The 27,787-nt window shown below is 42.6% G+C and overlaps 1 protein-coding gene across 1 annotated transcript in view; it reads right to left on the minus strand.

Annotated features, from left to right (window-relative positions):
- Positions 1–27,787, minus strand: part of LOC126262490 (uncharacterized) — a 243,174-nt gene that overhangs the window by 20,150 nt on the left and 195,237 nt on the right. Inside the window, exon 3 of the mRNA XM_049959155.1 lies at positions 15,157–15,274. Coding sequence (XP_049815112.1) covers positions 15,157–15,274 — 118 coding nt within the window. The remainder of the gene's footprint in view (positions 1–15,156; positions 15,275–27,787) is intronic.

Here is a 27,787-nt window from a genome sequence, read left to right on the forward strand (position 1 = left end):
TTTCATCGCGTCCAGTGTTTCTCTTTGACTGTGTGAAGCAAGTACAACTGACACAAAAGAAGTAGTCCGATTGCAAGGAGGAAGGGAGGGGTCGTTGCGTGAACGGAATAACAAGATTTTCGATGTGAAGTAATAGCACACCAATTTTTAACGCAACTAGTGTCCTGTTTTTTCATATCGGCATTTTTTTAAAAACAGTTGCTGAGAATGATGAACAAAAATCTAAATGACAAACTGGTCTTTTCGGAGGGTGGAGACGTGTGAGGGAAAATGCTGACGTAATCGGCGCCGGGCGCTACCGACATAAACTGCAACGTTTAGCTTCATGACCCAATTTCCCTACATCAGCGTGACAAAAGGTTTATTTCGACATTTAGTCAATGGCAAATTAAGAAAATAAGGTAAGAGACGTTAACTGGAATGAAATATTGCATGACAGTGCACCTTGTACACAGTTGTTAATTAACAACAGAACCGTCGACCAAGAAAGTATTCTAATACAAGCTTATCATCTGCACAAGTCTCATTATTAACTCATTATTTTTCAAATTAAGTGCCTCTTTTTCTTTTCTTGCTGTAAAGGAGATAAGCAGGTTGCTAGCTGGTTGATGTACGGAATACCTAATAATAAATCAATACTTAAATATACAGCTCTAAAACCGGCAGTATATTGACAATGTGCAGCCGATATTCTTATATGCCGATTTTTTTCCTTTGATATATCGATACATTTTTTCGACATATCGAGGGCCGGGAATGATATTTTTTTGAAATTCTATATATAGGATTCCCGATACTTTAAAAAATATCAACTGTCCTACAACATGCATCCAAGCTATAGTTTTTTATTTGTTTATTTACAAAACATGCTCCATTATAATATTTGTAATACTACATGTGTGTATTGTTTGTTTGTACGTTTGTGTATATATGTGTGTGTGTGTGTGTGTGTGTGTGTGTGTGTGTGAACAGAGAAGCGAGGGAGTGAAACCCTATGCCAACACATAGCCTACTCTTCGCGTGTAGCACCAACGTGGACGCCAAGCTAAACATCTCCATCTGACGGTGACGGTAGGATCACCATCAATAATGTGTGAAGATAACATTACAGGCTTGTACAAAAAAAAAAAAAAAAAAAAAAAAAAAAAAAAAAAAAAAAAAAAAAAAAAAAAGGGCTCTGAGCTCTATGGGACTTAACTTCTGAGGTCATCAGTCCCCTAGAACTTAGAACTACTTAAACATAACTAACGTAAGGACATCACACACATCCATGCCCGAGGCAGGATTCGAACCTGCGACCGTAGCGGTCGCGCGGTTCCAGACTGTAGCGCCTAGAACTTCTCGGCCACCCCGGCCGGCACAGGCTTGTACAATTTTTCATTTTTTGCTATATTTTCTTGTACTTCTTTCCCGCCTTATCATTATCATACGTTGAAAAGGTTATTTCAGAATGAGTTTTGTAAATTTAATTGTTGGTGTAATTATGTTTCTGATTACCTAATGAATGTTATGAATGTGATTGGTTCAAATGGTTCAAATGGCTCTGAGCACTATGGGACTCAACTGCTGAGGTCATTAGTCCCCTAGAACTTAGAACTAGTTAAACCTAACTAACCTAAGGACATCACAAACACCCATGCCCGAGGCAGGATTCGAACCTGCGACCGTAGCGGTCTTGCGGTTCCAGACTGCAGCGCCTTTAACCGCACGGCCACTTCGGCCGGCTATGAATGTGATTGACACTTTCAGTTATTCTGATGTTGCATACTTTCTTATCTGTTAACATGTTATTTGATTCGTTTGCTATGGACAGAGTAATGTGAAATTGTGATTTTGTACAAAACTGTAAATCGATGTAATTAGAAACATAGAAAGCTTTATGTGAAGCGAGGTGAATGAGCAAGGTAGAATCATATCGATAGCTCGAAAGAGAATGCTTCAACAAACAGTCGAAAGTGAAAAGAAGACGGTGGAGGTGATCGTCGTGTCGCGTAATTGGTCCTACGCACTGTGTAGTGAAGTGTCGCATTGCTCATTTGTCGGAAATGTAATTTGACCCAATAAACGTAAAACTTTGATATTCAGGCCGGTAAGCTATGTGCAGTATTTTTACGATACTGTTTTCGACTCTAGACAGCACAAACTGTTAAGCGCATACCACGGACTGTGGAATGAAACAGAAAATGTAACACACATTTTCGTGTCGTATATTGATACGAAGAACCTGTGAATGAATGATGTGCTGAATGCCGCGTAATTGAAGTGACTGCGTAGACAATTGCGCGCGGTACTTATTCTTCTTCTTAAACAACGGACTAGCAGTACGGACGGATATACTGTGAAAAGTGACGCGCCGCGATCGTAAACCAAAAATCTGAAAACTGTGTCTAATGTGTACAACAAACACTATGACGTTAAGTTACGTCATACTTCAGTGGAATGAAGGCGTGTCTTAGGTTCGTCTTTGCGTGAAGGTATGCAAATTAGAATTAATGCCGCTAAGAGCGAGCGTTCCTGTTAGGTTCGTAACAGTTAGGTTACGTCATACTTCAATGGAAAGAAGGCGTGTCTTAGGTTCGTCTTTGCGTGAAGGTATGCAAACTGGAATTAATGTTGCAAACAGGTTCGTAACATTCTAACTCACTGGTTCCTTCTCTAAAAGTGCGAACATGTTACAGCTGGTAGTAACTATTCTATGATACCAACGACACCAGTAAAGCATACTTTTCAACAGAGTATTATAATATATTAGACTGTGGTGAACGTCTCAAGAGAACCGCCTAGTTGTATTCTTTCTCAGAAATGTGAGATGTTTTGGGTATCGTTGGTCACTATTCCAAGAGTACACACCAAATTCCGATCATTCATTATTCATATAACAACGATTGTGCTATTTTAAAATACTTACAAGACATTTTCTCTTTGTGTAGCTCACAAAGGAAGTAGGTAATTTCTAGGGGTACCCCAAGTCTTCCAGAACTTCTACTTCTTCTTTGCTTAATTCTGTTTGTGGTCGAACAAGGAATGTGTTGAACTTCTTCAACATTTTGCAGGCCGGTTCAAGTTGAGTACAGCATACATTTTCCCTTTCTAAATATCTGGTGGTTAGCAAAGCACTTATTAACTCTATAGAGAGCTTATTGCCGCGCGGGATTAGCCGAGCGGTCTGGGCGCTGCAGTCAGGGACTGTGCGGCTGGTCCCGACCTAGGTTCGAGTCCTCCCTCGGGCATGGGTGTGTGTGTTTGTCCTTAGGATAATTTACGTTAAGTAGTGTGTAAGCTTAGGGACTGATGACCTCAGCAGTTAAATCCCATAAGATTTCACACACATTTGAATTTTTTTTTTTTTGAGAGCTTATTCCTGAGTTTATTTTTTATGCAAGAAAATACTGAAAATGTACGCTCAACTATAGTATTTAATATGGGCAATGTTAGTAACCCAGCTTCAAAATTGCCGCTATTCCGAAACTGAGCATTACCATTTGCATCCCTGTCTTGCAAAACCTCTGTCCAGAAACCTACAGTGTCTGAACCTTTTTCCACTGTTAATTTGTCAGGGCATTCCATTCTGAGATGATGTTCCCTTTTTTGTAATAGTTACCTTTGCGCTTCTAAAGCTGTAGACAAGTGGAAGAATATCTGGTGTTTGCTGGCACGTTGCAGTGGAAGGATGGAGTATTGTCATCCTTTGTAAAATTGCTAAATTTTCTGGCAGTTGATTTTCAAATTCCCTACAAAATTCTACTAGAAATTTCATGCATCTCTCATGGCCACCGGAATGTTCTTTTGGCTTAATAACTTGTGCTTTAGGTTGAAATTCATAACCCAAAAAAAAGCTGATGTATTCATTAGTTGATTTTTCTTCAGTTTCTCTGAGTTGGAACAACAATTCTTTTGAACAGAGATATGAAGAACGCAAAGACATCTTCCAAGACTTTCTCAACCTCTATAATCTCAATTTCAAAACCCAAATTAACTCTGCATATGGATTTTAATTCGTTTCTGAAAAAATCAGTAGGTCTTGATTGCTGGACAATCAATTATCTTATAAAATTTTTCAGCCACGCAGCATTTATAGTCGCTTTTAGCGAGAGAAATTAGCTTCAATTCTTGTCATTGCTTCGAAATTGTATCAATAGCAGAATACACTAGCTAGCCAAGTGTACCATAGTTTTTTTTAGGATTGCAATTATCATTCATAGTTTTATGCAACTGTTAGTATTGGTGCAGTCTCTAACGATTTTAAGAAAACCAGTTTTTGTGTGTTTCTCTGATACGGAATTCAATTCTGCAAGAGAAGACTGCTTCAGCTTTTTCTATACACAGATAAAGAGAATGACTAACACACTTAACAACAATTAAGTCAGGAACTGTTTTTTCAGAAGAGCGGTTACAGTGCCATGAACTCCTACCATTACACTTGCACCATCCACCCCAGTTTCTATCATATTTTCGAGTTTAAAACCATCACTTTCCAAATTTGAATTTAGGCCATTGTAAGTAGTGTGACCGTCATAACTCATCTGATCTACACTCTCTCCCTGGAGTACACAAATAATTGTAACTGGAGTAATCTCCAATTCAAGAAAATTATAAATTGCTGTCACAAAGGAGAAATGCTAACGAAAAATCAGTAATCAGGTATATCAGTGCTAGCTAAGACTAAATAACTTTTAATTGATATGCATTATTCATATTCGAAAAACACCTAAAAATTTATCACAAAGCACACTTCCCCCTTCATTTTCCCCTGAAGCACTTATCCCTCTAAATTCCTCCCTAAGGCAGCTGATTCCCCCTAAGTTTAGGGGGAAAGCCCCCAAGTTGGCAACACTACTCGAAAGTCGTAACGCCCACTGGTGGGCACAATGCAAACTCGTTGAGTTTACGGTTGTAATCCTGCATCAATCATATTTTCACGTGCAATACTTTGCAAAATATAGAAGTTCGAAAACGAATGAATTGTTTATAGTAGCCCTATGCAGTGGGAAGAGGGTAGGAATGACATAATTCGTTATTTTCTCTGAAAGTACTAGATGCTTAGAGCTGGTAAGTGGACAGGTCTTTTAGCGTACTACTTAGCGTAAAGAAGTAAGGATAAATAAAAAACATAAACTATCAGTTCGGCCGCGAGATGTGTACGTCCGGGGACGAGGTGGCGCTGTGCCTTGTTATACGTCGGAGAGAAACTCTTCATACGAGGAGTGTGACAAAAGTAATGAGAATGATGTTTTATCTGCAAAAGTTTCTTTTTTCTTTTTTTCAAACAGCAATATTGTCCCCTTTCAAATTGATCCGTTTGACAGCTATACACTGAGTAAGTCGTTGTCCCAGTCTTGGTAGCAGCGCTGAAAGGCTTCAATTGGTAGGGTCTTTAACTTGTCGGTCACATTCTTTTGAATGTTCTCCGGAGTCCTAAAATGATGTCCTTTTCAGACATTTTTCAATTTCAAAATGGCCTGGAATTTTTGCTAGTATATGGTACAAAATTAACGCGAGTGAGACCTTGCCAATATTTGTGCGAAATACCCCACTAATCCCACGTACATGAATATCTGACATTACTGCCCACCAAGCTGCAGCTTCGCAATAGGAAAACCTGCGAATTCGAAGAGATTCTCTGTCGATGCTTTTCACTATGTGCTGTGTAAGAAATGTATTTTGCTGCATATTAAAATCAACACGCTTAGCAGAAATTAATGTACGTGAAGAAAAGAGTACCAGGCCAACTTGTCAGATTTTATATAAGCATAGCACGCTATCTGCACAGTATTCTTCGTACAGTATTTTCGGCTTTAGCAGCAGTCTGAAGACCTCAGACGTCCTGCTCTGTGGCAGCTGCTAACCACGTTCTACTGGGCGACCACCAGCGAGCGACGTGAATCAAGTGGGAGGTTTCAGTTCTGCTCGGATTACAATGGCTGCAGCAGCCAAACCGGCTGTTGTCGCTGACATAACACAGCGGGTCAGCCGCAAGGTGGCCTCAACCTTGACAGTGTTGGACCACACATCTCAGGGCTCCGTCTTCTCACTTAGCCAGGCGACCACTGGTTCCCATCCTGGGGGTAATTACTTCATGAGGGGTAAAATGAAATTTTCTGAGGGGTAAAAACTAAACGATTCGATTCTGTTTCAGCTAAGAAATTAAATTATTTTCAAAAGATCATTACTATTATCACAATTTTGTAAAACTCTAATTCCGATTATAAGCATTAATGCGGCGGACGTTGCAGGTTCCTCATATAGTACACTCACAACATATACAGGGTGTTACAAAAAGGTACGGCCAAACTTTCAGGAAACATTCCTCACACACAAAGAAAGAAAATATGTTATGTGGACATGTGTCCGGAAACGCTTACTTTCCATGTTAGAGCTCATTTTATTAATTCTCTTCAAATCACATTAATCATGGAATGGAAACACACAGCAACAGAACGTACCAGCGTGACTTCAAACACTTTGTTACAGGAAATGTTCAAAATGTCCTCCGTTAGCGAGGATACATGCATCCACCCTCCGTCGCATGGAATCCCTGATGCGCTGATGCAGCCCTGGACAATGGCGTATTGTATCACAGCCGTCCACAATACGAGCACGAAGCCTCTACATTTGGTACCGGGGTTGAGTAGACAAGAGTTTTCAAATGCCACCACAAATGAAAGTCAAGAGGGTTGAGGGCAGGAGAGCGTGGAGGCCATGGAATTGGTCCGCCTCTACCAATCCATCGGTCACCGAATCTGTTGTTGAGAAGCGTACGAACACTCCGACTGAAATGTGCAGGAGCTCCATCGTGCATGAACCACATGTTGTGTCGTTCTTGAAAAGGAACATTACCTTCCTTCAATTGGGCCAACTGGCGATGAATCAAGGAAGTACAGTACATACTGACGAAACTAAAATGAGCTCTAACATGGAAATTAAGCGTTTCCGGACACATGTCCATATAACATCTTTTCTTTATTCGTGTGTGAGGAATGTTTGCTGAAAGTTTGGCCGTACCTTTTTGTAACACCCTGTATATGTAGTGCTTTGACCCGTACATCGCTGATAATGGAAGTGAGACATACGGGTAACAAATGCTGATAATTTCAACAAAATGTCTTCTCCAAGTTATAGATAGTACAGTAGTCCAGAAATTGCTTCATTACTCGCTTAGAAACAGATAAATGAATTGATTGACAGCGTGACTTAGCAGTAACTCCATAAGCACTACTATAGTGCTATACACAGTATTATTATTATTATTATTATTTACAATCGTATTGACCAACTAGAATTAAGTTAACAACTTCAGTTCCTCTTCTTCCTTTGTTGTTGTTTCCTATTTTCCCATTATTCCCACATTTCTCTCCGTGAAGTTTCTTCCTTTCTTCTGTCCCTGTTGTTCCCGATTTTTTATTTCTTCTGCTTTGAAAGCCTGACAAATTTCGTATTTTATTTTTGAAACGGTTTCTTTCTGCTATTTCTGATTTCTTTATGTTGTTTCTTTCTAGATCTTTCCTTACTTCTGTAATCCATGCTATTGTAGATTTCTTCTTCCAGAAATATAGGAGTATTTGTTTTGTTAGTTTATTTCCATCCATTCGGTAGAGGTGCCCGAAAAAGGTTAAACTTCGTTTGGCCATTACTTCAGATATTTTCTCTATATTTTTGTAGATCTCCTGATTACTTCTTATTTTCCAACCATCTGCAGTTTTTATTGCACCCATTATTTTTCTAATAATCCTTCTTTGCAGTACTTCTAGTTTGTCTATCTTATAGTTCATCGCTAGGCATTCAGATCCATATAAACATTCTGGTCGTACCACTGTGGTGTAGTGTTTTAGTTTTGTTTTTCTAGATATGCATTTCTTGTTGTAAATGTTTTTGGTTAAACCATATGCTCTTTCCATTTCGTTAATTCTTACATCTACTGCAAATTTTTCTAGTCCATTCTGTTGTATAGTTTCTCCAAGATATTTAAATTTATTTACTCGCTCTATTTTACGTATTTGTGTTTCTAGAAATTTTGGCTAATTTTTTATATTTGTCATGAATTTTGTTTTTTCAGCTGAAATTTTGTGACCATTTCTGTAAGCTGTTTTTTCCAGAAGGTTTATTGTTCTGAAAGGATTAGAAAATCCTCCGCAAAAGCCAAGCAGTTTACCTCAGTTCCATTTGTTTTCCATCCCGGAGTTACTGGTTCAATTTTGTAATTTTTTTAGTTCCGAATTCCAGATCCTTACAATTTTTTCTAGAACACAATTAAACAGAAATGTGATAAACAATCACCTTGTCTAACACCAGTTTTTATTTAAAATGGCTGAGATACTTCTCCCATAAATGTGACTTTAGATAATGTACCTGTTAGTGTTTCACTAATTATATTTGCTAATTTTGATTTACTATTACTATTAGTGGCTTTGATCTGACACAAAGCATTAACACCCTGAAGTCTTCGAATTTCTGCCAGTTCAGAAGTAGGGAGTGCAGCAATCAAGTGGTTTTCGAACAGTAAGTACGGTGCACACGTTTTAACTTGGTTGATTTTGAGTTGGGTTACAGTGTGCAGGTGAAGCATGTTTTGTAACAAGTGTCTACCCTCACTGTGGATAGCAGCTTTCTTATCTGAGAAGGAGTTGTGGGTAGCAATCGCGACGCACCACGAATTCCTTCGCATTCACACACACACACACACACACACACACACACACACACACACACACACCATGCCTAATTCGGTGTAGGAAAAACGTTTGCATTCAAAACAGCTTCCAGAGCGGATAAATACAGGTCCTGTATGGTTTTCAACGGAATCATATATCATTCTTCCTGCAAAATAGTGACAAATTCAGGTAACAATGATGGGAGGCGGTTAACGATTGATCACACACCCTTCTGTCCACAATAGACCACAAAGACCAGGGAAGATGCGACATTTCATCCTCGTGATTACAAAACCACTCCATGGAATACCATTGAATATGAAACCCATTGACAAAAAAATTACTGTGTCACTTCGGTTTTGGTTCGAGACGCTAGCCTTTATTTTTTGACTGTGCTGAACCCTTGCCAGTCGACTGTGTTGTCTGGGTTTTCCGTGTCGACTTTGTAGCCGTTCACCTAGTACTCAAATATTGTGATAATCCTTTGCATGAATATTTCGTCGTCTTCATCTTGTTACAGGATGTTTTTGCAAACGTGCACTCCATATTCCTCCAGATTCCCGGTAATCGAGCGAAGAATATTCTCTACTACAATCTGAAACACATTCAGTTTGCTGGTTAAAGTCACTTGGTACAAATCAATTGACACCCCAGTCACTTCTGCAGTTTTTCTGACAGTTAGACGACGGGTGGCGCACACCAAATTCTTAATGTACAGTTAAGGATTTTTTTTAAAAAGAATTATTAAGTGGTTCTCTGGAGATGGACTCCCCCTAAATTTTGAGAAAACATTCGGTTCCATACAACAATTTCAGAATGTTGAACGAAAGGAAAATATTACTATTATTAAATGATGCTACAGTCCGTGTCTCAGAAAGGAGTTTAGTAAGCAGCAACAAAAATTTTTGACTATTTTCCCAATTACATAACATGTATGATAGATAGCGCAGCAAGTTTTAAACCTAACATAGAATCACTTCTCCAGGACACTCTTCCATTACTATTGACAGTAACCACGTATAAGTATTCTATAAAATGACTCGTTCCGCATCATTTCGATAAAAAAATTGTTCGACAGATCTATGGGACATGTAGCTGATTAATTTTCTGAACATGAATGCTACCATTTGATGTCAAAGTCATTCCCTGTCGAGGTTAATGTTCTATTGATTGACAACCATTTTTGTACCAGGGAAACCATGGGAACATTGCTTTCAACCTGAAGCATTATCTCAGAAAGAATGCGTCAAACGTTTCTGCAAAATTTTTACCTCCTTTACGTGAAATTTCAAGTTCCATCGGTGATTCCGTAAACAGGGATATTGCAAAAAGCGCCACGAACACTGTCCCACCTTTTACTCGAATATCGATAGCTCAAAAACTGATTTCTCGGGAGACTATGACGGATAACGTGCAGCAAATGGCATGTTGCTAGGACGCTTCGTTGGTGCGTTTTATATGAGGATTCGAACGATTTAGCATGGTCCTAAGCGAGATGTCTTACGCTGGGCAGCGAAGAGACACGTACTATAAATAATTAACACTTACTGTTTTCCATAGATTCTATGACAAACCTGAATCCTCGCGGATGTAGAATGAATAAAAATTTACATTCCACAGAGATGCAACTATGATAAACTACCTACATAGTGTGATTCTTGAGTTTCTCCCGGCGTATTTGATAATCAAAATATCCACGGGTGTGCTGCCGGTCTATAGTGTCCAACGGGCACAATATTTCGGCGATCATACATGTCGCCATCATCAGGTGAACTGACGGACTGAGCTCCTGTGAACGTGCCGGCACGGAGATCTGTACGCTATGGCTGCTCAGAGGGAACTGGGTTCGGTCGCGGCGGCGGCCGATTTAAATACCCTCCGCCCGCGGCGCGCTCCCTCCGCCGTCCGCGCCCCGCGCCACGGTCGCGCGGTGGAACAGATTGCGACGGCGTCTGAGATGACGTCGGTGTGATGGCTCTGTCCGCCGTGGTCGTCACAACTATACGTTTGCTCGATTTACTTTTGATTAACCCAATCGCTGGTTCCCAAGCCTTGCTAAGATTATAGCCACAGTCACGGTTTATGAGGTCGTCATTGGTGCGAATTTCGATGGCCTCTCTAACAACGCTGTCCCAGTATCTCGACGTCTGTACCAGAATCCTTGTGCGGTCATACTCCATGGCGTGATTTTCCGACAAACAATGTTCAGCGACCGCCGACTTGCTCGGATACATCAGTCGAGTGTGCCTCTGGTGTTCACGGCATCGATCCTCGACGGTACGCATCGTCTGAACAATATACGACTTGCCACATTGACACGGAATCTGGTACACGCCGGCCTTCCTCAAACCGAGGTCATCTTTGGCGCCCCCACCAGTGCACGAGTTTTATTTGGAGGACAAAACACAGTTCCGACCCGGTGTTTCTTCAGAATGCGGGCGATTTTCCCCGAGAGTGCGCCTGTGTATGGAATAAATGCAGTGCCTACCTCCTCCCTCGTGACTTCATCCATCTCAACAGGTTGTGCTGCAGTGGTTGGGCGGAGAGCACGTTGAATCTGCCACTCTGAGTACCCATTTTTTCGAAATACAGTTCTCAGATGTTCCAATTCCTGGGGTAGACTCTCTGCGTCAGAGATAGTGCGCGCCCCATGTAATAGAGTTTTAAGTACCCCATTCCTCTGTGAAGGGTGGTGGCAGCTGTCTGCGTGCAAATACAGATCAGTGTGCGTTGTTTTCCGATACACCCCATGACCTAGGGTGCCGTCAGCCCTTCTCTTGACCAAGATGTCAAGGAAAGGTAATTTACCCTCCGTTTCAGTCTTCATAGTGAATTTGATTTTGGGGTGTATGGAGTTAAGATGTGTAAGGAAGTCAAGGAGTTTATCCATACCATGTGGCCAGATGACGAACGTGTCGTCCACGTAACGGAAAAAGCAAGTAGGTATCCATACGGATGACGACAGGGCTTCCTCCTCGAAGTTCTCCATGTACAAATTCGCTACCACCGGTGAGAGTGGGCTACCCGTGGCGACTCCCTCCGTTTGTTCGTAGTATTCCCCATTAAAAAGAAAATACGTGGAAGTCAAGACATGCCTAAAAAGTTCAGTGGTCTTCTCGTCAAACTTCTGACTAATCAATTCTAGTGACTCTCGCAGGGGTACCCTCATAAACCGTGACTGTGGCTATAATCTTAGCAAGGCTTGGGAACCAGCGATTGGGTTAATCAAAAGTAAATCGAGCAAACGTATAGTTGTGACGACCACGGCGGACAGAGCCATCACAACGACGTCATCTCAGACGCCGTCGCAATCTGTTCCACCGCGCGACCGTGGCGCGGGGCTCGGACGGCGGAGGGAGCGCGCCGCGGGCGGAGGGTATTTAAATCGGCCGCCGCCGCGACCGAACCCAGTTCCCTCTGAGCAGCCATAGCGTACGGATCTCCGTGCCGGCACGTTCACAGGAGCTCAGTCCGTCAGTTCACCTGATGATGGCGACATGTATGATCGCCGAAATATTGTGCCCGTTGGACACTATAGACCGGCAGCACACCCGTGGATATTTTGATTACCTACATAGTGGACGTTAATGACTTTTATTAAATGTAATTGACACATTATTTGTCAAAGACATTTGCTGTACTCTGCGCCACACGTAAAAATGATGGGAGTCATTCTCTTGCGAAATTCTTGTCAATTCATTTAGTGTAAAGCACTTATGAACTAGAACAGGGAGATTAGAGAGAAGTCGATTTAGGGTCGCCGTTCACTGGATAGGAGCATCTCAAAACCCTGTATCTATTGTCCAGTCTTTGAATTAAATGACATTGGAGTTGACTTAGTCCTAACTCACCACAAACATTTTCAAGCCTGAAATGTTTGTAAGCCTCGTCAGACAATGAAGAATTCTGCACTTTGCTAAGACTCACTTGTTATTGTGAGCAGTGTGAATGCGTTCGGTACCGTCTAAATAATGGTTCAAGACACGCCACGCACAATTGGTTTGGAAGGAGCAGGGCTGTATAGAACCTTCTTCAGATACCAACATGACTAGGGCCTGGATCCTTGTGACTTTATCGAGTTTCCATGGTCATCATCGTTTTCATTCCACACCAAAGCGGCCTGAGATGCCATGTTTTATCCGGTCGAAAATATCCTTCGTCTCACTTGATGCAGGTCTGGCACCCCCTGCGGGTACAACTACACTAAAACTAAGGCTGTTTCAAATACTCTCTGCAATCAAAAGTACTTGAAGTCTTTATAAGCTAGTACCACTGAGCACCAAGAAACTTTCCCCATAGTGCCAGATCTTGCGGCATGTCTCCAACGAACAAGTTGAACCATAAAATTACTCACTGAAAAATGCAAATGTGTATATTTTATTGCATGTCGAATTATTTAGGCATCCAGTCTCCAAATACGGCAGGCTTTAGCTTGGAAGTAGTTGCGTAATTTCTACTAACAAATCGGCAGGCTATATCTTGGAAATAGATGCATAGTACCTTCTTAATATCTTGACTTTTCCGCCAGCCTGTATAAACTGTTCTTTCCTGTATCTATCCATTGCGCTCGTGTAATGAAATAGTGCACTGAGAAAAATCTAACGCAGGTTGTCGCTATCATACGCTATGACTTTCGCCAGCTTTACATGGTCTGCCCGTTGACAGACAAACGGATTGGCTATCTTCAGCGCTGAAGCACTGACTTTTCGTTTTTTCCCGCCGTTTAGGTTTATCATGGGAAAGCTTGCACCTCTGAACGTTGAGATGTTGTGACATTGTGCCCGACATGTACACGTCGTATTTTTTTTCGTAATTATTTTTTTTAGCAATAGTATCATGAAAAATAGTACTACTAACATTGAAGAATTCTCACCGCAAGGAATCACTAGAAAGACTTTGCTATATTCTGGATTCAAAGCATTTCAGCATGTAACGATCGTCTGTATGAAACTCCCTAACGGGTTCAAACTGTGTACCAAGTCGTTATTCAAAAAATTGGCTATTACTTCTAGCGGGCACCGTTCTTACCAACTGAGCTATCCACGGAACAGACACGATTCACCTCAAGGCTACCATTTGGCACTACTTATCTCCTGTATAGAGAGCAGCACAGCGCAATTTTTATTTTAAGTGCCGCCAGGTGACTGCAGATATAAACGTTTAGGACTATATGGACGTACTTTGAAAGTACACACTATTCTGAAGGGAAAATATCATGAAAACCCATTTCCTGAACGTGCCTCAGAATAAATAATTTGTTTGTTTGTATGATGCTCCTCTGGCAGTAGGGACTGGAATGAAAAGCTTGTAGCAGGCTATGAATATTGCAGTATCTGTTACAGGTTATTATGGATAAGTAATGAGCACAGTAAATATTTAGAGCTAGTGAGAGTGGTATGGTAGCAATAAAAGAAAACAAATCCAAAAATACAGTGTGTAGATAAAGCTTTGACGTAAAGATAGATTCAGATTACGATTTATTGCCAAAGAACTAGAGTATCCACATATTATTTTTTTCCTTTCGTTTTTCATTTCAATTTTTTTCTTATATATTTATTTCGTTAGATTTTCGAACACCCTTACTCCTTTTCTTTTTTTCCATCCCATTTCTCAATTCTTTTGTCCTGGTCCATTATTTCTTTCGTTTTTTCTATCCCTTTAGTTTTTTCCATCCCTTTAGTCAATTCGTTTATCCTACTCCCTTATTGACTTCCTTTACCCTATCTATCCACTCGTGGCTTTTTTAATTCACTTAATCCCACCATTCTTCTATAATCTTAGTCAATTTGTTTATCCTAGCCCCATATTACTTTCGTTTATATTATTCCCTTATTCCTTTCGTTTAAGTTATCCCGTCATTCCTTTCATTCATGCTAGCCCCCTTACCTCTTGCGTTTACACTATCCTCTTACTAGGCTACTTTCATTTTTTTCCATCGCTTTACTCGATTTATTTATCCTATCTAGTTATTCCCTTAGTTTGTTCCATCCCTTCAGTTAATTCGTTTAACTTATTCCCTTATTTCTTTCCTTTATCCTATTCCTCTACTCCCAACATTTTTTAATTTCCTTAATCCTGTTGTTTTTTCTGTACTCTTAATCAGTTTGTTTATCCTATTTCCATATTCCTTACGTTTATACTATCTTTTTATTCCTTTCACTTTTTCTACCCCATCACTCCTTCCGTTTTTTCTATCCCACTAGTCTTGGCGTTTCTTCCCTATCCTCTTACTAAATTTGCCTCTCTTATCCCGCCATTCCTTTCGTTTTCTTACTCCCATACTAATTTCGTTTTTCTATCCCCTTAATCAATTCATTTTTTCCTGTCCCATTAATCATTTCGTTTTTTCTATCATCTCACTCAATTCATTTATCCTATCCTCTTATTTATATCCTTTTCCTGTTCTCTTATTCGTTTCGTTTTTCCTATCCCCTTATTTCTTTCATTTCTCTTCTACTCTTACTACTTTCCCGTTCCCGCCATTGGGAACAAGTGGGGTGAGCATTACCTCCTCCCGGGCAGGTGTCGGCCAGCCTGCGGGCCTCGGCGCGCCGGCACTCCAGGCCTTCCTCTCCAGGAGGGCACGAAGTGCTCGTCTCCAGCGGCAGGCCGAACGCGGGCGCCGACTGCAACACACCGAAAACATAAATTTATTTAATACAGTATTCAGTGGGACTACTGTAACCTTGCTTCACTATCATATATCGCTTCATCATGTAAAATGTTTCGTCCTTTTCTTACTACTAAACATTACGATCATGTAAACTAAATACAAATACTGAGGAGTGTACTCTCAGCTGAAAACTTACGTGGAAACCTTACTTACTGACCATCCGACAGAAAGTTCTCAGTAGACTAAAACTACTTAAACTAGTAATTGGCCGAACATACGAATTACCTCTTTCCACCATTCCCGACACCTACAAAACCTTGTGCCAATCCATTCCCTCAAATGCAAATGACGTCTCGACATTCATTCCACTCAGTATCTATTAGTTCTTCCAAGTCGAACGCTGTGAATTTCCGCTCACTTGCCTGATATACACTCCTGGAAATTGAAATAAGAACACCGTGAATTCATTGTCCCAGGAAGGGGAAACTTTATTGACACATTCCTGGGGTCAGATACATCACATGATCACACTGACAGAACCACAGGCACATAGACACAGGCAACAGAGCACGCACAATGTCGGCACTAGTACAGTGTATATCCACCTTTCGCAGCAATGCAGGCTGCTATTCTCCCATGGAGACGATCGTAGAGATGCTGGATGTAGTCCTGTGGAACGGCTTGCCATGCCATTTCCACCTGGCGCCTCAGTTGGACCAGCGTTCGTGCTGGACGTGCAGACCGCGTGAGACGACGCTTCATCCAGTCCCAAACATGCTCAATGGGGGACAGATCCGGAGATCTTGCTGGCCAGGGTAGTTGACTTACACCTTCTAGAGCACGTTGGGTGGCACGGGATACATGCGGACGTGCATTGTCCGGTTGGAACAGCAAGTTCCCTTGCCGGTCTAGGAATGGTAGAACGATGGGTTCGATGACGGTTTGGATGTACCGTGCACTATTCAGTGTCCCCTCGACGATCACCAGTGGTGTACGGCCAGTGTAGGAGATCGCTCCCCACACCATGATGCCGGGTGTTGGCCCTGTGTGCCTCGGTCGTATGCAGTCCTGATTGTGGCGCTCACCTGCACGGTGCCAAACACGCATACGACCATCATTGGCACCAAGGCAGAAGCGACTTTCATCGCTGAAGACGACAGTCTCCATTCGTCCCTCCATTCACGCCTGTCGCGACACCACTGGAGGCGGGCTGCACGATGTTGGCGCGTGAGTGGAAGACGGCCTAACCGTGTGCGGGACCGTAGCCCAGCTTCATGGAGACGGTTGCGAATGGTCCTCGCCGATACCCCAGGAGCAACAGTGTCCCTAATTTGCTGGGAAGTGGCGGTGCGGTCCCCTACGGCACTGCGTAGGATCCTACGGTCTTGGCGTGCATCCGTGCGTCGCTGCGGTCCGGTCCCAGGTCGACGGGCACGTGCACCTTCCGCCGACCACTGGCGACAACATCGATGTACTGTGGAGACCTCACGCCCCACGTGTTGAGCAATTCGGCGGTACGTCCACCCGGCCTCCCGCATGCCCACTATACGCCCTCGCTCAAAGTCCGTCAACTGCACATACGGTTCACGTCCACGCTGTCGCGGCATGCTACCAGTGTTAAAGACTGCGATGGAGCTCCGTATGCCACGGCAAACTGGCTGACACTGACGGCGGCGGTGCACAAATGCTGCGCAGCTAGCGCCATTCGACGGCCAACACCGCGGTTCCTGGTGTGTCCGCTGTGCCGTGCGTGTGATCATTGCTTGTACAGCCCTCTCGCAGTGTCCGGAGCAAGTATGGTGGGTCTGACACACCGGTGTCAATGTGTTCTTTTTTCCATTTCCAGGAGTGTACTTATCTCTACTACCCGAGTGCTTTATCAACACGTCAGATTCGCTCTTCGTCGATATTGAAAATCACCATATATCCTACACATAACGCAAAGTTGACTTCACCAACCTTACCATTCCCCTCTAATTAGCAGTCTTAGCATTTTACTGAGCCAGTAGCCTTACATCGCACTGGCACTACGCCTACAACCTCTTTCAATGCCCCCCCCCCCTCTCCCCACTCAGAGAACGTAATCCACCTCAATATTTAGCCTTCCTAAAGGTACCAGGGAGGCAGTCATGACGTTGCGCTTGATAATGGAAGAAAGACTAAAGAAAAATGAAGACATGTCCATAGGACCTGTCGCCTGCAAAAAAAGTTAGACTATGTAAAATAGTGAAAGATGTTGGAGATTCTGAGAGAAATAGGAGTAATATATAGGGAAACACGGTGTAATATACACTACTGGCCATTAAAATTGCTACACCACGAAGATGACGTGCTACAGACGCAAAATTTAACCGACAGGAAGAAGATGCTGTGATATGCAAATGATTAGCTTTTCAGAGCATTCACACAAGGTTGGCGCCGGTGGCGACACCTACAACGTGCTGACATGAGGAAAGTTTCCAACCGATTTCTCATACACAAACAGCAGTTGACCGGCGTTGCCTGGTGAAACGTTGTTGGGATGCCTCGTGTAAGCAGGAGAAATGCGTACCATCACGTTTCCGACTTTGATAAAGGTCGGATTGTAGCCTATTGCGATTGCGGTTTATCGTATCTCGACAATGCTGCTCGCGTTGGTCGAGATCCAATGACTGTTAGCAGAATATGGAATCGGTGGGTTCAGGAGGGTAATACGGAACGCCGTGCTAGACCCCAACGGTCTCGTATCACTAGTTGTCTAGATGACAGGCATCTGGTTACATGTCTCGGTCACCTCTTGTTCGCATTCACGGCACTTTGAACAGTGGACGTTTCATTTCAGATGTGTTACGACCCGTGGCTCTACCTCCATTCGATCCCTGCGAAACCCTACATTTGAGCAGGATAATGCACGGCCGCATGTTGCAGGTCCTGTACGGGCCTTTCTGAATACAGAAAATGTTCGACTGCTGCTCTGGCCAGAACATTCTCCAGATCTCTCACCAATTGAAAACGTCTGGTCTATGGTGGCCGAGCAACTGGCTCGTCACAATACGCCAGTCACTACTCATGATGAATTGTGGTATCGTGTTGAAGCTGCATGGGCAGCTGTACCTGTAAACGCCATCCAAGCTCTGTTTGACTCAATACCCAGGCGTATGAAGGCCGTTATTACGGCAAGAGGTGGTTGTTCTGGGTACTGCTGTCTCAGGATCTATGCACCCAAATTGCGTGAAAATGTAATCACATGTCAGTTCTAGTATTATATATTTGTCCAATGAATACCCGTTTATCATCTACATTTCTTCTTGGTGTAGCAATTTTAATGGTCAGTAGTGCATGATACGTACAAGAACCAAGAGGGAAAAATAAGACTGAAAGACCAACATTTGATTAAAAGGTGTGTAAGACAAGGATGCAGTGTTTCGCCGTTGGTGTTGAATCTACGCGTCGAGAAAGGAATGGAGGAAATAAAAGAAAGGTTCAAGGACGGAATTAAAATTCAGGGTGTAGAAGAAGAAGTGAAGGCGGAGGAGAATTTCTGGGATATGTTGAATCGAATGGAAAGTCTAATGGGTAGAGAACATGGATTTCCCTCGAGCATTACTTCAGACATCAGTCGGGTCCATGCCACGTCGTGTAGCGGCACTTCTGCGTGCTCGCGGGGACCCTACACGATATCAGGCAGGTATATCATTTCCTTTGGCCGGGTGAACATTAATAAAATCGACGAACTGCTGCCTCCGTGGAGTGTCTAGACTGCGGGCAGTGGAGGACACTCCGTCTGCTGTCTGTGGGCGACAGCTCCGGGCCGGCGGCTCGGTTTCCAACTAAGGAAGGCTGTTCCTGTTCCTACCCATCGCGCGAGCCTGATCTTTGTCTGCTCCTACCGCGATCGCTATGCAGCAGGTGCGACCTTGTGGCTGACGTGAGGCCGCGACCTAAAGGAGAGCAGTTCATTGGGCACTGTCTGTTAAGCCTCCTCCACCCCCCCCCCCCCCCCCCCTCTCACCGTCCGCCCTGATGAGGGTGTGGACACGGCGCCTCCGCTCCCGCTCGACATCGAACATTTGTAAAACCCAAATGGAAGTTAGTGCCATTTATACGCTGTCCTAATGTCCTAACGGTGAGCGAGAGAGAGAAAGATGTGTTCTTGAAAATTTATTATTTTGAAACATACAGGGTGTTACAAAAAGGTACGGCCAAACTTTCAGGAAACATTCCTCACACACAAAGAAAGAAAATATGTTATGTGGACATGTGTCCGGAAACGCTTGCTTTCCATGTTAGAGCTCATTTTATTACTTCTCTTCAAATCACATTAATCATGGAATCGAAACACACAGCAACAGAACGTACCAGCGTGACTTCAAACACTTTGTTACAGGAAATGTTCAAAATGTCCTCCGTTAGCGAGGATACATGCATCCACCCTCCGTCGCATGGAATCCCTGATGCGCTGATGCAGCCCTGGAGAATGGCGTATTGTATCACAGCCGTCCACAATACGAGAACGAAGAGTCTCTACATTTGGTACCGGGGTTGCGTAGACAACAACTTTCAAATGCCCCCATAAATGAAAGTCAAGAGGGTTGAGGTCAGGAGAGCGTGGAGGCCACGGAATTGGTCCGCCTCTACCAATCCATCGGTCACCGAATCTGTTGTTGAGAAGCGTACAAACACTTCGACTGAAATGTGCAGGAGCTCCATCGTGCATGAACCACATGTTGTGTCGTACTTGTAAAGCAGGACAGGTAGAGTATCCCGTATGAAATCATGATAACGTGCTCCATTGAGCGCAGGTGGACGAAACTAAAACGAGCTCTAACATGGAAATTAAGCGTTTCCGGACACATGTCCACATAACATCTTTTCTTTATTTGTGTGTGAGGAATGTTTCCTGAAAGTTTGGCCGTACCTTTTTGTAACACCCTGTATAACTGTAATTATCCCCGTTCCTGATTTGACGCGACGCGCGTTAACCACCAGCCCTCGATCGACTGTCAGTATATAGTTACTTAACGTCTGCAGAGCTGAGGATAGGGTGCTCTTTGAAATCACTCACACGAAACACTGGCAAAATTCATAACATGTAAGCTTTCACGGCCGGCGTCTTCATTAATTAAAACTTCCGGGCTGAATTGCCGTGGTCCATGTATAAAACTGCTTCTCCTTCCTGACGTTTCGTTGCCGGCTGCGGGCAACATCTGAGGTGAGTCGGCGACTGGCTGCTAGGCGCTGGAGGTCCCGCTTATATAGAGCCCTTAGATGGCGCCACCACTCGTCACGTGCTTTCGACTTTAAAACTATCTCTGGCTAGTGCCATCTCTCTCGATTACAGGTAATCGATTGTCACTTCGTTGGTACAAAGTCGACCGCCATATCTTGTCTAGTTTTAATCCTTCTTCTTTTCTATTAAAGTTATTTCCATGCTTGTAGATCTCTATAGCTTCTCTATACATGCGAGTATAATAATGTGAGGTCCTAGCTATCACGTTTGTCTCACTATATTTAGTGACTGGCAAAATTGTCTATTAAGACCGGAAAGACACGTAAAAGTGGCTTGCATTGTTCAGTCTGTAGCTATCCGTACTGTAATTTAAAGTGTTGATAACTACAGTTTTGCAAAATATAATTATTTTTCGTCCTGATAATGCACAATTCATAACAGTCGTTTAACTCTCGGTTCTTTTTCTCGAGGGCGTGTGTAAGAGACGCGAGACAGATGAACGCAGTCTCTGCGAAGTGAATATGCAGTCGATCGTGAAACACGAGGGCTGATCGACAAAGACTGAGATTGGTTTATTCCTGCAGCTTCCGTGATAGTATCCTATCTGTACCATGAACGTTTGAAAAGAGGATGTTTTCTGTGCAATGTTCATGTTGTTGTTGTTGTGGTCTTCAGTCCTGAGACTGGTTTGATGCAGCTCTCCATGCTACTCTATCCTGTGCAAGCTTCTTCATCTCCCAGTACCTACTGCAACCTACATCCTTCTGAATCTGCTTAGTGTATTCATCTCTTGGCCTCCCTCTACGATTTTTACCCTCCACGCTGCCCTCAAATACTAAATTGGTGATTCCTTGATGCCTCAGAACATGTCCTACCAACCGATCCCGTCTTCTGGTCAAGTTGTGCCACAAACTTCTCTTCTCCCCAATCCTATTCAGTACTTCCTCATTAGTTATGTGATCTACCCATCTAATCTTCAGCATTCTTCTGTAGCACCACATTTCGAAAGCTTCTATTCTCTTCTTGTCCAAACTATTTATCGTCCATGTTTCACTTCCATACATGGCTACACTCCATACAAATACTTTCAGAAATGCCTTCCTGACACTTAAATCTATACTCGATGTTAACAAATTTCTCTTCTTCAGAAACGCTTTCCTTGCCATTGCCAGTCTACATTTTATATCCTCTCTACTTCGACCATCATCAGTTATTTTGCTCCCCAAATAGCAAAACTCCTTTACTACTTTAAGTGTCTCATTTCCTAATCTAATTCCATCAGCAACACCCGACTTAATTGGACTACATTCCATTATCCTCGTTTTGCTTTTGTTGATGTTCATCTTATATCCTCCTTTCAAGACACTGTCCATTCGATTCAACTGCTCTTCCAAGTCCTTTGCTGTTTCAACTTGTGCCACTGACGGATATTTACGCAAGTGCTCTATTCTTTCATCATTCAATAATGTCTTGGTCACAGAGAGTGCATAGACAACTGTATAAACTGCGTTTGCAGAAATTGGTGAGTGGAAGACGTGAGAAACAGCAACAAACCACTAAAAAAAGACTTACAGCGCCTCTCTGCAGCTGAAAAGTCAGTGGAAGACATCGTAAAGAAAAGAAGCAGGAAAACAAGAAACCAGAAAAGAAGCTTTGAAGGGAAAGAGGTCTCTGAGTACAAATCTGGGGCCTCCCGAAGAGAAGACATAAGAAAAAAGACGTTAGGTTCAACTTTAAATTGGAATACTTGAAAATTATGTTCGTTTTAAGTTTATGTACATTTTCCTCAGGATCTATGATGGCTATAACTATGAAATTTTGAGCACTTATTTCTATATACAAAATAAAAGTAGTCTCAAAATTAAATTTTGAAATTCTGAGTGCAGGCTGAGATATGAGGCAAAATGCTTGGAATTTTGTATAAATTTTATATTATACCTACAGAATTATAATTTTAAAAAGTTTTTAAAATTCCCCTTTTCGATATATTCAAAAAACTTGTACGAGAAGCTTACTATATGTAAAGAAATTAAACAGAGAAAACTTTGTAGAAATGTGTTTAATAGTTTCTGAGAAAAAGTACATACACTATTTTTTTAAACTAAAATTTTTATATTGCATAAAAAAGTTAAATATATATAACGCAAAGAACTTAACAGTACATGCGTTAATTTCATGTAAAGCGTGGTACAAAATATCATTGGCGTCTCTTCAAAATCGTGGATTTGGTGCATCTTTTAATTAGTGTGAAAATCCCCCACCCCTTAAGATTCTGTGTTGGGACTGCAGAAGAAGGATGGACGAGCAGACTTTAACGTCCTATCAGCACCTCGGGCATCAGATATGGAGCACAAGGTTCTATAGAAGAAGGGAATTTTCGTATGACTATTTAGGGAAATCTCGAAAACTTACAGCTAGATGTTCGGATGACTCCCAAATGCCAGTCTCGTGTCTTACCACTGCGCCACCTCTCTCGGTGGTTCGGGAAAAGTGGTACTCGAATAACCAACTAGATACACAGATTGATGTTGTCTGTGACTGACCTGAATTACTTACCCGAATGCCTCTTCCACGAAGACAATGCCATCGTCCCTGCTGGGCAATAAGGCTCTTGTCCAGGGTAAGGATTGGAAAAACCGACGAGTTAAAACCGACACCGGCATTTTAGTTCCGAATAACCGGTGTTCTCGGTATTTGTTTCGTCTACATCTACATCTACATCTACATCAATACTCCGCAAGCCACCTAGCGGTGTGTGGCGGAGGGCACTTTACGTGCCACTGTCATTACCTCCCTTTCCTGTTCCAGTCGCGTATGGTTCGCGGGAAGAACGACTGTCTAAAAGCCTCCGTGCGCGCTCTAATCTCTCTAATTTTACATTCGTGATCTCCTCGGGAGGTATAAGTAGGGGGAAGCAATATATTCGATACCTCATCCAGAAACGCACCCTCTCGAAACCTGGCGAGCAAGCTACACCGCGATGCAGAGCGCCTCTCTTGCAGAGTCTGCCAGTGTTTTGTAAGCCACCTCCTTTGTTGATGGACTACATTTTCTAAGCACTCTCCCAATGAATCTCAACCTGGCACCCGCCTTACCAACAATTAATTTTATATGATAATTCCACTTCAAATCGTTCCGCACGCATACTCCCAGATAGTCTCGGTTATAACAGGTGTTTTTGTTTTTTACTAATAACCGAAATATCAATTAGCCATAGCAGCAGCGCTAAAAATGTTCGTGTTTAAACAAACCTTTTTTTAAAAGAAAAAGGAGTAATTTTTATTCGCAAAATTTGTGTTTGTTCGACGTATTGCATTATTACAGAAAAAGCGATAAGCGATCAGTGCTATTTTAATAACAATGCCGAAGAAATTTGGTACACCATTGCTGAGACCATACTGTCCCTGTTGGCGTGTGTCGCGGTTTAAAGTACACGTGTACGCACAGTGTGTAAGACTAATTAGTTGACGTCACCGAACATCCGTTGTATTGCAGAATGGCACCAATCCTAGTCTGGAAATATTTTTACGAAGTGACGTACGAATCAAGTAAAATGCTTCATTTGCTTTAAGAGACCAGAGCTTGATCTGTCATTTCTATTAAATAATAAAAGAGGAGGGAAATTATGGTAACAGTAATAAATTAAAAACTTAACAACAATTCATTCATATACAATAAAAATAGAACGCAGCTGATCTGCCGCCAGTGTCTACATAATACGCCTTTATCTGATTCTAGCCCTTGAAAACGAGAAAATTAACACGAAAAACAGAGTTCTTCAACCTCAGTTTTCACCCTTTAGCACTGACTGTTCATAATGCCCAAACAATGTTATGACTCTCGATTACAACACGATGTTTGAGCAGACGTTCAAAAAATCGGAATCTTTGTGATTTTTATAGTATACAGCCACTTTTCACTTTTCGAGAAAAACAGCGAACGGTAGACGAACTAAGTTTTCTTTTATTTCCCTATTTCATTTAATATTTTGATTCTATGTATCTTGAAACTGCAGAGTCAAAATTTTTCGATCTTTGCTCGATTTATACATTTATTACAGGAAATAATAGGTATAAAAAACCGACAAAGATTATTTTGAGCGGTTTTAACACCGAGGTTAAACTGACATGTAAAGAAACCTATGTAACCGATATCGGTTGTTTCAGCGATAACCGCCATCCCTAGTCCAGGCCAGCACAGTAAGGCGCGAATTCAAATGAGAGAAAGGTGGGGGAAGGCAGGGTGTATGCCATGGGAGGTGGGGGGGGGGGGATGCTCATGAGCTCTGAAATATATTTCGTTAAAAGCGTTTAAACAGGGTTTTTCATAGTTCATGTTACACACTTCTAGAAGTTGTAGAGGGGACATGATAGATCAAGTTTTACATAGGAAACCATATCCGAAAACAGTTCGTTTCCATGTTACAAGGAAAACAGGATGAACAGATTTCACTCCTATTTACTTTGATGTTACAACAGCTGTTCGATATGAAGATCTGTCCAACATGTGTGGTGAATGGTTAATCATTTCTGTCGCAGATCTTCCGCCAATTGGACAGGTGCCTGGTAAACAAGGCTCTTGATGTGGCCCCACATGAGAAGACCAAAGGGGATCGTGGTGGCCAAGCATATGGTCCACCTCGAGCGATCCACCTGTCCCTGTAGACTACTTTCAGATGGTTTCAGACGCGAAATACAAAATGTACCGCCGTGCCATTATGCTGGAACCACAATTTGTGCCGAATGTCCAATGGCATATCTTCCAAAAACTCCACCAGCACTTGTTGCAGAAATATCGAGTACCTGACAACTGTTAGGTGAGGAGGAAGGATGTACGGAACCACACATCCATCGCAGATACTTGCCCAGACACTGATACCGAAGATGTGCTGAAATCTTCGAGTACACGCCGCTTTGGAGTTTTCTTGATTCCAAAAGTAGGTATTTAGCGTTCAAAACACTTACCTTGTTGAAATGCGCTTCGTCCGTGAACAAACTTCGCCTTGGAAACCGAGGAAAATCCACACAACGCTGTAAAAACCAAGTACAGAAATTGACATGTGGCACAAAATCTGCCGGGAACAGGGCGTGTACCTTCTGAGGGTGATAACGGCTGGTGTTGCTGTTCATGCAGAAGACGCCAGACAGACGAGTGAGACACACTCGTGGGTTCTCTTCAACTTGATAAAACACTTCCTCTTCCAGTACAACAGTATGCCGCCTTGGAGCACCAGAGTTTGCTCTATGGCTTGTAAATTTTCTACTTCCCACAACCGTTGTTCTACTCTGGCAAACATAGAATGAGATGGAGCCACACGATTTGGAAAGTACTCGTGGTACAGACGTTCAGCTTTTGTTCCATTACGGGGAGCTTCACTGTACTCGTAAATTAACAACATATTCGTGCACTCTGCGAACGTGTACTCAGTCATCCTGTTACAGCAGTACTAGTCACCGTAATGTAAACCGACGCATCATTGGGAAGCGTGGAAACAAGGCAGACGGAAACACGAGGTGATCACGTGAGGTCGCGCCATTGTTCAATTCATGAATGGCAAACTGGGTAAGAAACACCTAGCGCGCGATTGAGTAGCTCTTGTTTTCCTTGTAACAAACTGTTCCTGGACATGGGTTCCTATGTAAAACTTACTCTACTAAGTTCCCTCTACAACCTCTAGAAATGTGCAACATGAACTGTGAAATACCTTGTATATTTACATATAGGTTGATCGATTTCCAGATTCCTCTGCTACCTTCTGGAGAGGCAAGTAACATGAAAACTAAGAGCCTATGGTGAGGAATTTTAGAAAATTACGAGCTATGTTTAACACAGCATACTTTTCAGTTACTTTCCCCTGTGGGTTGCCATGTGTCGCGACGGCCTGTTGGAAAATTTCCAGTCTTGTAAAGGTACCGACCATATCCGCAGCCAAGAAACAACAGGAAAGTACGTCAGGCGTGACAGAAAGGTAAAAATCCCCCTCTAAGAAAAATATAACAGAAAAACTGACTTTCCGAACACGCGCAGAAATGGCTGAAAGAAACGGCGTTCCTCTAACTTATACGCTCTCTAGATATAGTCTGCAGGCCTACGTTACATGAAAATTCTAGGGCTGATCGGCAAAGACTGATGCTGATTTCTTTTCACAGACGTTGATTTCTCCATTTCAGTGTTTACATTGTCTTTTTTAGAGAACTCACCTCCTACTTGAAGCACTGTTTGTAGCGTCATGTTTGTCACGTCCTTCAGTTGAGTACTGATTCCGAATTCTCAATTTGAATGCTCCGTAGCTTTCTCTTTAGTGATGAGAATTTTAAAAAATATATGACAGGGTGCGAGATCGGTGATCTAAGGCGGATGACAGGTAATGGATTGGGCCAGAAACTGCATGACACTTGATTTACGACACGAGGCCACACACTGCCATGATGAAATCGCAACCCAGTTCGAGAAAGTTCTGGTCGTTTCCTTGCAGTGTGATTCCTCAGTTTAGCCGGTACTGACGTGTAGTGTGCTGCTGTTACAGTACTGCGAAGGCGAACTGCAAGCTGGTAAATCATTCCATGACAGTCACAAACATGCCATCACCGTAACTTCCCCTGCAGGTGGAAAAGCTCTCTCCTTTTTTGGAGTTAGATATCCTGGCAATTTCCACACTCTGTCGGCTCTTTTCCCTTCAGGAGTATAATAATGTATCCATGGTTCATCACCGGTGATAATAGATTTCAGAAATGCGTCCCCTCCATCACCAAAGAGAGGCAGCACCTCATGGCTTGTCTTCATTCGCACATCTTTTTTTTTCCCCTCGAGACTCGATGTACCACTGCCATATGAAATTCTCGACACTTCACTGACTTTACGTAATGTTAATCGGCTATCCTCACGAACAACCACAGCAGCTGTGCTGATGTTGACTTCGGTCACTGCAGAAGCCGAAAGATCAGGCCCACCTTCCTTCACACAGACAAGTCGGCATTCTTTGAAGTCCTTGAACCCTCTAATCACTGTTGCACGAGGTGGTGCATCTTCACTGTGAGCTTGCTGCAGCTGTCCGTCAGTTTCAGAGGCTGTATTGTTTACATTAACACAGGAGTTTACATTGCGCATACCGCTCCTCTCGCGTCACTTCCGTTGTTTGGTATGCGAAATGCAAAGAGCGTCTACGTAACAGAACATTACTACCAGCCTACCGATACGAGTTTTCTAGTAGTGAAGGCAGCAGAAGATCAAGTAGGTAAAAAGACGAGGTCTAGTAGAAATACTTGGGTAACAGAAGAAATATTGAATTTAATGGATGAAAGGAGAAAATATAAAAAT

This window comes from Schistocerca nitens, chromosome 6 (genome assembly GCF_023898315.1).
Source record: "Schistocerca nitens isolate TAMUIC-IGC-003100 chromosome 6, iqSchNite1.1, whole genome shotgun sequence".
Taxonomy (NCBI): Eukaryota; Metazoa; Arthropoda; class Insecta; order Orthoptera; family Acrididae; genus Schistocerca; species Schistocerca nitens.